This window comes from Serinus canaria, chromosome 7, assembly GCF_022539315.1.
Source record: "Serinus canaria isolate serCan28SL12 chromosome 7, serCan2020, whole genome shotgun sequence".
Taxonomy (NCBI): Eukaryota; Metazoa; Chordata; class Aves; order Passeriformes; family Fringillidae; genus Serinus; species Serinus canaria.
Genome location: NC_066321.1, coordinates 22,739,706 through 22,754,285, shown reverse-complemented (window position 1 = coordinate 22,754,285; position 14,580 = coordinate 22,739,706). Strand labels below are relative to the sequence as shown.

General features: G+C 37.6%; 1 protein-coding gene across 3 annotated transcripts in view; it reads left to right on the top strand.

The window, feature by feature from the left end:
• ZNF385B (zinc finger protein 385B) overlaps window positions 1-14,580 on the top strand; it is a 110,125-nt gene that overhangs the window by 14,453 nt on the left and 81,092 nt on the right. The window contains exon 1 of one of the 3 annotated variants that reach the window (XM_030241889.2): window positions 13,487-13,726. The exons of the other annotated variants lie outside the window; for them this stretch is intronic. Coding sequence (XP_030097749.1) covers window positions 13,717-13,726 — 10 coding nt within the window. The 5' untranslated portion in view covers window positions 13,487-13,716. Of the gene's footprint in view, window positions 1-13,486; window positions 13,727-14,580 lie in introns of those variants that run through there. 3 annotated transcript variants of the gene reach the window in all.

Genomic DNA, 14,580 nt, shown 5'->3' with positions numbered 1-14,580 from the left:
AAATCTGAAAAGAGCTCTGAAGGACAATCCTGTTGATTTTGTTCTTATCTTGATGACCTTGTAGGTTGAGTTAATGGTTTCTAAACTCATCAATTGAGTCTGCGGGACAGTTCTGTTTGTCTCCACTCAAGGAGAAAGAGAAGTAGTATAGAGTTGAAAAATAAACTCTTGTGATTTTGTTCACTCTCTTAACCTTCAATATGTATTTTAATTTGCATGGGTGTCAAATCAGTGTAAACATAGTAACTGTATAATCTAGACAAGACTGAACCGTAGTTCATCTGCCTTAAATTAGTTATTTCTCAAATCCATGACTTGGAAGTCATCTGGAAATACAATAGGCATCATCACACTTGGCTGATAGACATTTTTAAAGAAGCTGGAGTTTGACAAGGATGGGGAAAAAAATAAGTCTGCTCATACTGATGTAAAACCAGGCTGTTTCTCACAGTGGTACTCCTGGTGTGGCTTGTAAGGCAGAATGTTTTTGCCTCTCTGTGGATACATGTACCTGGAGAGGAAGCCATTCTTTTGGGACGGTAGGGCTGCAGAATCATCTCAGGGAATGATCTTTTGTACCAGGTCATTAACTGATTTAGGAATTGTCACAGCTTCTTTAAATCCAGACATAAAAGCAAGCATGCAGAATTTCATGTAGCTACTGCTAAGAGACATCCTGATTTTCAGTTCCCATGTGGCATAGTGAATTTCACCTTCATACATAATGTTGTTAAACCTTGGATGTTTTATAGATGAAGAGGCTGTTGCTCTCTTGTAAATGTTAACTATGAGAACAGTCTGCATAAGATCAAGAGGGACTAAGGGATAATGTAATTGGAATTTTTCAAACAACTGTATCTGTTTCAGAATGAAGATTCGTGATAGAAAAAATAAGACAAAGTAGATCTCACAGTTTCAGCATAATTAAGATTTTTGCCAGTGGTTATTATGGGAAAACTTTCTTAAATATTTTACCCTTACCCCTTTGAAAGTTTTGGTGTTGGATGAGCAGGATTTTCATTCTGCGGCTGCTTTATTAAGCTCTGATTCCTGAACTTCTAGCTAACAAAGAGGACCAGAGCTGTAATTGGCATTTACTTGGATTTTTCCTTTCCTGTCCTGATGGAAAGATCCTCAAGTCAATCAAGATAAGGGGAAATTTTGTTGAAGCATTAAGTGCTTTGTTCTTGCTAAAAAGTTGAAGAAAAAACCCTAAGAAACTACATAAAAATATATAATTATATAAAATATATATAAAAAGTAAAATAAGGTGGGTGAATTCACTTCATTTGATGTAGATTTAAATTATGTAAATAAATCTGCTCTTGGTAACTTGCACATTAGTATTTTCTTCAGCAAGGTGGTTAAAGGTGTTTAAGTATGACCTCTGCCCAGTCAAGGGAAAAAACTTAAATTAACAACAAATTTAGAGAAGATATTAAGGGGAAATAGGGCTTGCATTTTTATAGTTTTTTTCATTTCAGGTCAATTAAAATTAATGACAATATGTAGAGGCTTCTCTATAAAAATTCCATCTACTGTGACCAGTATTAAAGCTCTGTTTTATCAATATTGACAAGTAAACCCTTGACCTCTGTATGTTACTGAGAAGAAATCTTTGAAATAGTCTTAGCACTTATTCACTTGATTTATTATTTGAAGATGTCTGAGCAGGAAGGTTATGTCCATTTTTTAAGGTAGATTCTTATATTAATGAGCTGGTCTCTCGTTTCCTGGGCCAGTACAGTTTAGCACAATTCTTTTTATAATGCCTTTTTCTTTCTCATTTAAGTGCCAGTGCTGCTGACTCTCCACTGCACAGAAAATGGTTTAAAGCAGGTGTAGACCTCTTGGCTGAGAATTTATTATGGTCTGTCTTTTTATTTTATCATGTGACAGAGAGGAAATGATGCTCTGTTGCTTTATGTTAACATGTAACAGAGCAAGTGGATGTGAGGTTTCAAGATTGCTGTGCTAGTCTTTGCCACTCTGTCTCATATATGAAAATAGAAGGTTATGTGAAGGATTGTGACAAAGCTGCTCTGGCTCTTCGTTGCTTCTCAAGTTTCAGTCTTGATCCAAACCTGGCTCTGGTTAGGAACACTTGTCTCATTAGTCAGTTTTTCTTGTCAGGAGCCAGCAGTGCTGACCCAACAAATTAACAGGAACTGTTTGGGAGGGGTAGACAGAAGAGTGCTTGTGTGCCTGACATCAGAGATAGCCAAACCAAAATACTGAGTTACCTTTTTGCTGATTTCTTAATGTGGAACTATTAATATTTCACAGTTCTGTTGCTGCCAATCTTAGGTGTTTATTTACAATTATGGGAGAGAATTGATTGGCTGAAGGTTCCATCTATTTCCAAAGATGACAGAAATTTTCTGTAAGGGTCCCTTTCTAGGTTCAGGAGGTACTCACATCTTTCTTGTGATTTATTTGAGAATGGCTGTCCCGTGCAGGTTAACCCACTAAGGACAGAATATGCTTTGATGGTCTGTGTTCTTCTAAGCTCTTGGCTTGTAGGATTTGACATTGAGTTAATTATGCAGGCTTTTCCTTTCTCTGAGTTACCTTTTATGTGAAACCTCTACTTCTTTCTAAAGTAGTTAATTTCTCATGTACAACATATATTTAATGATTTGAGATGCCAAATTAAACCATTTACATGTGTGGTGTTTTTTGTAGGAGTTCAGTCAGTTTTACTCTTTCTCAAGTTTCTATCTCAGGAGCAAATTTTTTAAAGAAAATTCTTAAAGATCTTATTCTATATCTAAAAAGTATGAAATTGAGAAGAGGAAACCTAAGATCAAGTTATTCTAAGATAAACCATTTTTGTTCATCTTTTACCAAGTCTGGTTAACCAGTAAATTTTCCCCTGAAGTCAATGAAATTACAGGAGATACCTGACAAGCTCAGGAGACCAACAGGCATGAAAAACTAAAAATGTGTGCAAAATACAGAAATAGTAAGATTATATCCTGGTTAAATAATTGTAGGTATGTTGCAAGCAAGTGAGGTTGTTTCTTGTACTGCCCCTTCACTAAGTGAAGGCACTTGTTAAGGAAATTGTTTTAACCAGCAATATTGTAGAGCAGACAGCAAACCCAAGCTACACAGTTAATCTGACCAGACAATATTTTATTTATATAATCCATTTATATATTTATTTATTTATATTAATTTATTGTTTCTGAAGGAGACATAGAAAAGATCTCACTGGAATTTTTAATATATTGGTTGTCGTTATGCTGTCTTTCCCAGGTGTTTAGTATGGTTCTACAGCTGTCAAAATGAGCAGACTTCATAAACTGACTCATTTTCAGAAAGTGGCCCTCTGCTCTGTTCGATTAAAACTGCCTTTCTAAACTTTCAACTTTCTATTTAAGAGCAAAATAATTTTGATTTTTTTTTTTAACTGGCAAATATTGAGTGATGTCCACCACTTTTTTTGCTGAGCCCAGCAGGCCATATGTACATATGCAAAGTGAGGGAATTATTAATTGTAATAATTTCATACATTGGTAGAGATGTTATGTGTTCATTTATCCAGAAGACTTTTTCAAGGAGAGAATCCTTTTCTGTTTAAAAGACAAAGTAAATTGTTTCAATTTTCCATTAAATTTAAGTGCTGTTAGGTGCCAGAATGTTCTGTGGTAAGGGAGATAGCGGCTGTCCTGCAGGGTCCATCTCATTCAGCTGGTTCTAGTTCATCTGGTTCTGGATGTTTGTTCTTCATGTTTCATTGTGTTCCAGTGCACAGAGCTTCCCCAGTGAGCTGGCTTGCTCAACAAAAGCTGTCTTGTAGTGTCACTTGCAAGCTGGGTGCATGTAAGCCCCATTCACTTTGGAAAGTTTTTCTGTATTTTTGGGAGGAATTCAGCCCATCAGGGCAGCCTAAATCAGTACTGTATAAGCAGGTGTGATTGCAACTGTGGTTCTGTACCATTCATTTAAAAGGAGTTTGGGTTGTGATTTCTTTTAAGGGCACCTCAGACTTAAACTGAGGTGAAGCTGAAGAATTGCAGAAAGACAGCTGGCCTAGTTTTCCAAGGACACAGTATCTGCAGTTTCTTTTGGCTTCTCTGCAGTTTCAGAGGATCAGTGCTTTGGGAAACTGGGTTGAATGGCAGATAATAGTGAAATAGCCCTCAGGAATAATCATCATATTAGGGAAGGCTTAGTCAAGCTGCTCTACACTTTGATATTTTTATTTAGCTAATAATAATGTTGAAATAACCTAATTTGAATAGTATTTTTAAACTAAAGATGCATATGCACGTCTGTTGTATTAAAAATAATGTGATTCTTATCTGTTTTCTGTATGAAGATTAGAAGCTCAGTTATGTTTTTATGGGAATAAATCTGCATCCTGTCATGCATTGCAGTATGTTGGTACTTTGCCAAAAGGGTGGCAGACTGCAGTGCTATGAATCTGTTGAATTCCAAACATACTCGTTTCAAGAAAATCAGAGAAAATACATGCCAATCTGACTGAGCAAATCCAAATTACTTCAGTCCATGATTAATTAAATTATGTTGCTTCAAAATTCATAACAGGTGCCTGGAATGACCTTACTTAATGCTATCAGTGCTTTAAATGTCTCCAGAGGACTTGGGTTAGCTGACTGAGTACCCCCTTACAGAAAGGGTGTCCTATGTGAGCATGTTGTCCTAAAGGGATAAAATGGGTAATTTCAGATGCCCTGAAGGAAATACATACCCAAATGCATGTGATGAAAGGCAGCTGAGATATCAAGGAAGAACCTTTGAGGTTAAAATTTCAAGATTAGTATTTTTTTCCAGATGGAGAAAGGCAGGATGTCATGTATACAATGCAAATATAATGGAATATAAATGGGATATATACAGAATGCTTATAAAATACAACAGGATTCAGAGTTAATGTTTCAGGATGAAGTAGTTGTTCTGTGATGTTGCTGTGGTTTTTGAACTATAGTAACATAACCTGCACAATTCCTGCAATGTTTTTAGAACTGCTAGCTTTGGAAGCTGCAGAGCAAACTGATGGAATTTTCCATTGAAGTGGTATAGGTGGAGGTTTGACAGCACAGCCACTGCTGCAGTGCTGTTTCTGGAGTTGGGGTGCGTTGTTTGTCTTCTATCCAACGCCTGGAAATTTTCAGCCGAGTTTCCATATATCTTGCACTTGTTCATACACAGCTTTGGGAGCATATGCTTGTGTTTACAGTAGATATATATACTTATGGAGTCTCAGAAATATTTGAATGACTGGGTGTATCTGTGAACCTGCAAACCTTAGAGCATGGATTTTAACAGGTGTAAATCTGCTTCTAATTCTGATGTGTCTGAACACATGCCATCTCTGCAAAGCCCATGTACACAGTTTGATGACTTTGTGAAATAGAAGGCTGGCAGCCAAGAAGAATTAACCCCATTTCTTTGTGCCAGTTAAGCAGTTTAAATGACTTTCACACCTAAGGCTGAAATAAAAATGAGCTACTACTTGTCACCATGCTCTGAGAGGCTGGTCTCTTTGTTGAATAACAACATCCATCTGCTTCAGAAAAAATTTACTATCGCATACTGTGTCCTACTACACCAAACCAGCTGCCTGACCACAGAAACAATCCTCCCAGTGCTGTGCAGAGCCCTTGGTCAGCATCTCACATGCATCTTCCACGTCCAAAATAGCCCTGGCATGGGTTTTGTGCTGGGTGATTCCATTCTGTCAGCTTTCTCCCTTCCCATGGCCTGAAATGTAGTTCTGCTGATGGCATTGTGCAGTGCAGGGAGGAGGGGGAAAAATACCAAAACAAAGTTTAAAAACCCCACAAAACCAAAAAAAACTGGCTGCTAAATCAAGCATCACCAGAAAGGAAAAGGTTTTGGTACACAAGAAGAGAAAATAAAGGAAGAGAAGCCAGTATGATAGTAGTTATGAACTGTGGAGTGTGAATTTAAGTAGAGAAAGGATAGATGGCAAGAGCAAGAAAAGGAAAACTGAGAGAAAGTGACAAACAGGGGAGGGATTGAAGGGTAGGGAGTTTGTGAAATGTGCAATTCCTCCCCAGCTTGAAGAGGGCTGTGTGGGAGAAGATTGGAGCCAATATACAGTCCACAGAACAGACATCTCACTTCACATTTACAGAGTATGGGTAGAAATTAAGTTTCTTGGATTTGCCTGTTTAGCAACTCAGCCCCTGAAGGCAGGAGACTTTCCTCAGCCTGTTTTATGATTCTGGCTGAACACAAATGCTCAGTCATACTGTGTCATACCTGCACCCAGTTGAAACATCTGGCTTAGAACTAGGCTGTACAGGTTTCTACCCCTGCAGTTTATCAGAAGTGATTTCACCTGTAGAACTTCCTGTTGTGACCTGCCATTAAACAAGAATGTCCATTCAGGAAGGAGGTGGTAAATTAAAATCTGAACAGGAAGAGATATTGATGTTTTGGGTAAGCCTTCCAATAAGATCCCTTAATTAGTGAGCCTATGAGTCATGAATGGTGTTTTTTAATGTGGTTTAGTTTTTTTTCTGTTTCTTCTTGCATCAGGATGCTATGCTTTTCATAACAAAAATCTCAGCTGGTAATTTGGAGTCAGTTTGAGCTGCTAACTCACCTTATAATATACCTGGATGCATTGCTTATTTCTTATACCTTCACTTGCTCAATAAAACTGTCTTGATGCTTTTTATCTATATTCAAACTGTTTGGATATCAGTCCTTGCAAAAAAAGAGTGAGTTGTTTGGGGAGTGGGTAAAGGGTTGGTTTGTTGGTTTGTTTGTTTGTTTTGTGGGGTTTTTTAATAATTGCTGAAGCTATCAGTCATTCACAGGATTTGAATGTATTTTCAAGCTAAATAATTTCTCAGAAGACTGTGTTGAATTTGCCTTTTCATGTTGGTGCTAATGTCTTCCTCATTTTTTATTGTTAATGCAACATTTTTGTGGCTGTGACCCACTCTGCCTCTATTTGATGACTTGCTAAAGCCTGTTATCCCGTAACAACAGAGGATGCTGACTAAAACAGTTATCCATGTGGAAATTTTTATAGCACCCCTTGCATGGCCTTTATTGGGTTTTCATATTTCTGGTGCCAAGGGAGTGGATTTCAAGTTAGACAATCTTTCAAGGCCTTCACCATAGTGAAGTCAAATAATTTCTGTGGAGGTCAGACAGTTGTTCTTACTGGTATAAACATACTGCACAATATGCTTCCCTGCCCAAGCTGTAGAAAGTTCTTTCAGCAGCCTGAATCTGTGTACCCTGCTCCTTTTCCTCTTTTTCTGAAAGTGCTTATGCTTTTGCTTAAGGACAAAAGCTTCCCCAACCTGACTGTGTGCAATTCTTTGCATCACAGTTTGGGAATTTCTGGAGCATGAGTGTTGCCCCTTCCTCAGTGACAAAATGCATTGCAAATGGCATTGGACTGGTGAGTCTTTGAGGATTTTGGTTTTTTGGGTTTTTTTAATCATGTGTCATCACTTTCTAAAAGAAAAATATATATGTCAGGAGTAATGTCACTGGGGTCTATCTGTTGGGATGGAATAATTGCTTTTCAGCTCTAGTAAAGATGACTGAACTAAGTGAAATGATCAGAATAGAACATGCTTAGAAGAAGAGATTTGTCATAATGAAGCAATACATATCACTTACTTTCTTTTGGCTTTGGGAAAGTTAGAGATGCTTTAATTCACTCTGCAGAAAAGTTGATGTATTTTTCACATGCATCTCTTTTTGTTGTGGCTTACTTGAACTATAATTTAGATCAAGAATTCTTTCTGAACTTTTGTATGGAGTGCTGTTGGTACTGTGTAGCCTGGTGTCATTTTGACACATTTAACCATTATTGTAATCCACATCTTAAAAATAATCAAGGCTCTTTTATATTATTTAGACTAGCTTGAAGCTGCTTACCCTCTGTGATTCCCTATACTCACATTATTTAGGAACTCTTTGTCATTATGACAAGTATATATACGTATATAAATATGAACTTGGGAAGCAAATGCTGGAGAAGAGATAGATATATATGACAGTTAAAATGTTGCTACTTCCAAAAGTATAGTTTTTTCAATTCTAAATTTGTATGAAGGTTGTACAGAAATGCAGTGTGAGTTAGAGAACTGAAAGTTAAGAGTCGTTCAGAAGCTGTGTGCCCATGATAAAGAGGAAGGGTTAAAGCTGTCTCATACATTGCACAGGAAATACCCTCTTCTCCAGTGCTTTGGAATACAAGATCCAAAGCAGAAAATAAGTTCATCATTCTCTCTTTTCCAACTGCAGTGAGGTAACTACTTACTGGGATGACTCCTAAAACATTTGCTGTCATCTATATATTTTAATGACAAATTTTTAGATCAAAGTAGCAGGTGAGATGGGGCAATGGTGATTAATGGCTTGAACAAAAATAGATTTTACTGTGCATTTATAACTGGAGTGTCATGCCTTAGATATTTATTAGGACTTTGAAGGCTGCATACCTGTAGAACCTGTTGCATTCTTTGAGGCTGGAGAAAGATTTAGGAATTTCTCTGTGAAGATTCCTGCTCTGGGGGACAATTAAACTGACATTAAGTTCTTATGGCTGCACCATTCCCCATCATGACAGAGGTGCCTGTATTAAACAATGTGACATCTGGTTGCTACATATGGAAATATTCTATGCTTCATAAAATGGGGAATATATTTTTCACCTCACCAGTGTCCTGGGAGGAGCTGTTGAAGTTAAAATGTCATCTTTGAGGATACACTATAGGTAATTTTCTTTTTCTGAATACCATAAACTAGAACAGGAATACTGTTTTATTATTTTCATCTAGCATGCAATATAATGCAAAGCTTAATGCTAAGCTTATAGGCACTTGTGAATATGGGTGTAAGTTTGATGCATCTGTGTGAAGCAGGTATTCAAACAGAATTTGCTTCATGTAAGTAAAAGTACAAGATACCAGTATGAGCTGGTAGGTTTTAATAGTCTTGTCAATATGCATTTCAAGAATATGATTGCCATGAGGCATCTGCCTAATGCACAATCTGGGGCAGAGTTAAATATTGCTTTTCTGAATTGTCCTGGAGCCAAACATAGTGAGGGCTGGGTGACAGGAAAAGGAAAAGCTGTAGTACATATATGACTGGATGTGCAGATGTCTTGGTGGAGGTTAAGATTTAAGAGTTCAGGAGAATACAGTCACTTGCCTCTGCTTTGAATCTGTGTCTGTTTGTACCACAATCCACTGTCATTCACTTGATGGGGGGACATATCTAGAGAAGAATAATTGAGCTCCTTTGATTGAATACTTTTCTGTTCTGAGATGTTTCTTGAAAGCCCTGATAGTTCATCATGTCATGTGAAATTTATCTACTGTGAAAAGGATTTGACTGCTACCCACTGGACACGTGCTTGACCATGTCTTTTGCGTATTCTGTGCCTGTACAGTAGGATCAGGTTGTTCTACCTCACCTCTCACTTGTATTTTCCTCCTTCAAACTGGGATGTTTCTTGGGGATTGTATTGATTGTATTATTGCAGTGTATTAAAATACTACTCAAGCATGGGCAGCAGATTTCCTGGTGTGTTTGCCAGGCCATCGGTATTCTCCTGACAAAGTTACTGCACCTCTGCTTTGAACCTTGCTTTGAATTTTAGAAGCTAATTAGGGGTGATTTGGCATCACCCATACTTAATAAAGTTTGGATTACTGATCCTTTATTCCAGTAAGAGGGGAGGGTAGTTGTTTTTTGTTGAATAAAGGTCCTTTCTTTTACGTACTAGTCATTGGTTTAAGTCAGTGTCTCTGGAGGGTGCTTCTAGTTCATTAGTGAACTCTACATATTATAAATTAATTGAAAGATTAATGAAATTCCTTCTATCTGCAATCATAACAGTAGCATTTTTTTGCTGAAAATGAGTGGGAAAATATTAGGTGAACAAAGTTGAGAATTAATAATCATGATGGGTAGTACAACAATAATAAGGTCAAACCTCAGCAACTAAGTTTTGTCTTTTTCTTAGCTTTTATATTCTTACCCAATATTGCCCATTTTTTTTCTTGACTGCCCTTTAGCGAACATTTCCTGTAACAATTCTGTATGTGACTAGTCTGCAGTGCACTGAAGGAAAACCTTGAGGACAGGAACAGCAAGCCTCAAGAGTTGCTTGTGTATGAAAAGCAAAGGACAAAACCTAAAGGATCCAAGCATGGCTATGCAGAGAAGCCTTTTATGAATTTGACAGTAGGATGCTGTTGCTGTTTGGCACTAAGCTTTAGAGTCCAGGCTGCTACGTTTTGGACTTGTTGGAAAGATGGTTTTTCTCAGTGCTATATCTGAAAATACAGTGCATCTACATAGACTGTCTATTTCTTTTGAGTCACATCCTGACAGTACAATTCTCCAAGTTTCCAATCAGCCAAAATACAAGCATGTTGTATGCCAGTCTGCTAGGGAGAGTTGCCTGTATCAAAGCAGCATGGGAGGGGGGTGGACATAGAATCTAAGTGAAAAAATATGTTTGGAGTAGATGTTTTGGATTCTGGGTCACTTTTGTTAGTAAAACTTTTTAGCTGAGATAATAAGTAGCCTATTGAAAGTGCTCAAAATGTCACTTCTCCTGCCTCCACAAAAAAGAGAGAAAATACAGGGGGGAAGAATTTTAAGTATGAACTTTGGTTTTAAAAAAAAGACACCACCTGAGCATCTTGGCAGTTGAGCTGTTCAGTGTCAGCTTTTGTTTCTTTGACTATAGGAGCTGCTTGTGAATGACACCTGAGTGCATTTGCCCTCAGATAACCTCTTCAAGAGGCCTTTCCTTTCTTGTAGCTCTGTGGTTCTGTGCACATACTTTTGTGGTCTCTCTCTCTTCCCCTTGCTTAGATGTGCGGTGTGGGTGTGACACTTGCAGTGAACATTGTACCACTGTGTTCTGGAAGGTCAGCACATCATAGCTTTTTGGAAACAAAAATGCTTTTTTTAAATTTACTATTGTTTTTTGCCTTTTTTGCTTTCATCTTAATGTTTTTGCTTTCTTTTAATCTCTCCTTCTGGTATAATAACGTCCTTTCATTGCGTTCTTCTTGCCCATATTATGCTGTCTCTAAACCTTCCCCCAACACCTTTCTCTTCTGTATTCCACTTCTCCTTTTCTCTTCCAGCCACCTATCCTCACCCTTGTGACTTCTGCATCTATAATGCAGTAGCTGCATGACTGCCTCAGACTGCTGTTCCAAAAGGAATTGCTGTTGTCCTGCTTTCCTGCTCACCCACAGCACCTCTGTTGTGCTGCACAAGTGCACGGAATGCCCTCGATACCCAGAGTCCATCATGATTGTAGTGGGGAGGTCCTTCTGTGCTGTTTGGGGTCTCTGAAGAGGCCTTCTCTGACAAAAAAAGTCAGGACATCTCCAAAATCTTGGGACAGTGGCTGTCAGTAGAGTAGATGGGAGTTAGCATTGTTTAAAGGGTGGGGAAGAGATAACTGTAGTTAAAATTGTGATGGTTTGAGGTTGGAGATCCCATTTTTTTAGATGTGAGCTGGGGGGCAGGCTGACACATTAAATCTGAGATTTGTGTGTCCTAAGACCTTCCTCTGAAACCAAGGTCTGGCCTTCTGTAAGACAGGCTGTTCTGTGCTGTTAGGGGGGAAATAGAATGGAGCTACGGCGTGTTAAACTAGATAAATGGTAAAAACTGGCTGATTTTCATGGCTTTAACAAGGAACTATCAAACACTGCCAAAAAAGCCAGACCTTGCAGTCATTGAGCAAGTGGAAGGAGTGGGGGAGCTATGCTTCCCATTTGGGGAGTTCCAGTCCCTGCTGTTTTGTATTGCTGCAATGCATAAGCCTACCACGTGCTTATGGAGTGTGTAAGACTCTGCTGCAGTTAACAGTGGAATTGAAAAAGAAAATCCTTGAATCATCACAGAAAATGCAATTGTTAATATTATTATCAGCATGAGAGAACAGAGTCTTTGTTGAGATACTGGTCATCTTGTGAAATCATCAGTCTATATAAAACCCTTATAAAATTTCACAGAAGTTTGGTGTTATCAATTCCAAGTGTGCAATGAGAATGAGTCACATCTTCCAAGATTTGCTTAAAAATCAGAGAAGTTTATTTTTAATTTTGTTTGATTTTTATTTGCCTTTTTATGTCAAAGCTGATTGATTTTTTCCACTACTCCCAATGCCCACAACCCTTTTATTTTTTTTTTTAAGAAGGGGATTTTTTTGACTAGAGTACCAAATATTTTAGGACATGTAACAAAATTGTGTAATTACTGCCAACTCATATTATCAGGTAATTATCGAAGTAATCCCGCTTCAGTAGAAGGGAGGAGTAGGAGGTTATAGAATAAAATAAGATTAAGCTGAATTTTCATAGGTGCTGTTTTGAGTAACCAACAGTCACATACTAGAGAAGAGTGTTGTCACTGGAAGAATATTCTTTATTCAGGACTGTGTACAAATTTGATCTTGTCACAGAAATTCTGTCCAGTATTTCTAGAGGCATGGAAATTTCTTCCAAGAAGTTTACTTTTTAAAGTCATCTTTTACCTCTCTTCTCATTACTTCACATTCATAGAAAACAAATGAGAAGATTAAGTAAATCTTTATATATTTAACACAAAGCATTAAAGTCAAAGGATTGCATACAAGATCTCTTCTGTAATCTTTAGTTCTCTGTGAGGAATTATCTGACGTACCTGCAAACTGCATCAGGTAAAAATCTGTTCCTAATGATGTTGGATGTCCTCTCTTTCTCTCTTTTGAATTCTTTTAAATTATTATTTTTAATAATACTTCTTCTATCATGAATGCTTCCCAGGATGTGCTTGAAAAAGTTCTTTTGAGGGAGTCAGAGGTTGTGTGCAGACTCCAGCTGAGGTATACTGACACGGCACATCCCAAGGTGAGGGGTGAGGGGCTGCAGATTAGAGAGGTTCCTCTTTGCTTGAAGTTTATGATCTGAGACCCAGATTTGAGATTGTGTGCCTTTTCCCTCTATAATACGGAAAGGGATATTTTTTCTTTTCCTAGCAAAGGTTAATTTTAGTTCTGGGCAGATAGTCTGTGGTCAGTTTTACTGGGCAGTAGGTACTTGCCATGACAGCAGCAGCATTCTGAATGTTTTTATTGCATGTCTGTTAGTCTTGTGGGTGACTTTTGAGCTAAATAAAAAGTCCCAAACCAGCTCCCTGTTCGTATTTTTTTTAAAGAAGTCTTTTGTATCAGGACAGACAAATTCAGCTGTAATGAAATTAAACATTATGGAAAAATGGTACATTTACTTTTGCAAAACTTGCCTACCATGTAGATTTTCCTTGACACACTGTATATAGTTCTGAAAGGAGTTTTTCCTCTTGCTGAAAGATGGACAACTAGTTTAAAACCAATAGCAGGACAGAGACAATGAAATATATTAACTTTAAAAATTTTACAGCAGTCACTGCTTTCTCTTTTTTTATGGTTTTGTTACCTGGAATTAAGGAGGCACCAGCTGCTGCCTGTCTGCATCACTTGTGCATAGCCTGGAGAGGTATCATTCACCAATGGGAGCGAAGGAAAGTGCCCCAGCAGCTTTGTGGAGCAAGACATATTTCTCAGCAGCACAAGTTCAAATCCTACTCAAGGCTTGCACCAACTCAGAAAGGAGCTTGTGAGAGCATTTCTTTTGCTAGATCTATTGTGCAGAACTTTGTATTCTGCTGAACTAACTGTAGAAGAGAAACATGCTTCTGGGTAAGTAATTCCTTGTGGAGGCTGAAATCTGTCTTTCAAGCAGCTGCATAATAGAGCGCTGTATGCTTGCTCCAGCTGTATGGCAGCAGAAATGTTTGCCTGATTTATTTTTAATAGCAATCCATTAGTGAAAGCTGTACTAATTTGCTGCAGTTTAGGAACAGAGTAGTCAAATTTGGAAATCTTAGCACTGTGGGTGACTGTGATCTGTTTTTTTAGAGACTTTTTATCATTGGGTAAACTGCGTCAAAGAAATACAAATGCCAAAATCAGCATTTGAACTTTTTTTGTCCGTTTAGATGATAATCGTGACATTTTTTGGAGGAAGGCTCTAAGTGCAATTTTTTGTTGATCAGTCCATTGGAAGAATGTATTTCTTAAATATGAAAATAAATATTTCTTATTTGTGAACCCACTGATGGTTCACTGTAAAAAAATTAATGCTTAATTTTTGCATATCTTTAATTCTCTTTTATCGTTATGCTGCTAAAATCGGTTGACGACTATTATTTATATAATAGCTTTAATAAGCACAAATATTAGCATCATTTGAAATAGGGGATGCCTTAATGTGTATTTTAAAGAAAAACTTGAACTTATTAAGCTTCTGAATTGTTAATGTGTTGCAGATTATATAGCGTTGCTTAACTGCAATATTAAAATGTGCATGATGCATTCAAAAAGTTCCTCTTAGAATGCCTTGTTAGGTCAAAAACATAAATGCTCTCTTCTATCCTCAAAGTCCTGTTTATAGTTAGATGATTAGCTTGCAGAAAAAAACCTTCTTTTTTTTTTTTTTTAAATACAGGGCAACCTTGACTAGAGGAATGTCATTGTAGGTTTTTTCAGCTGTT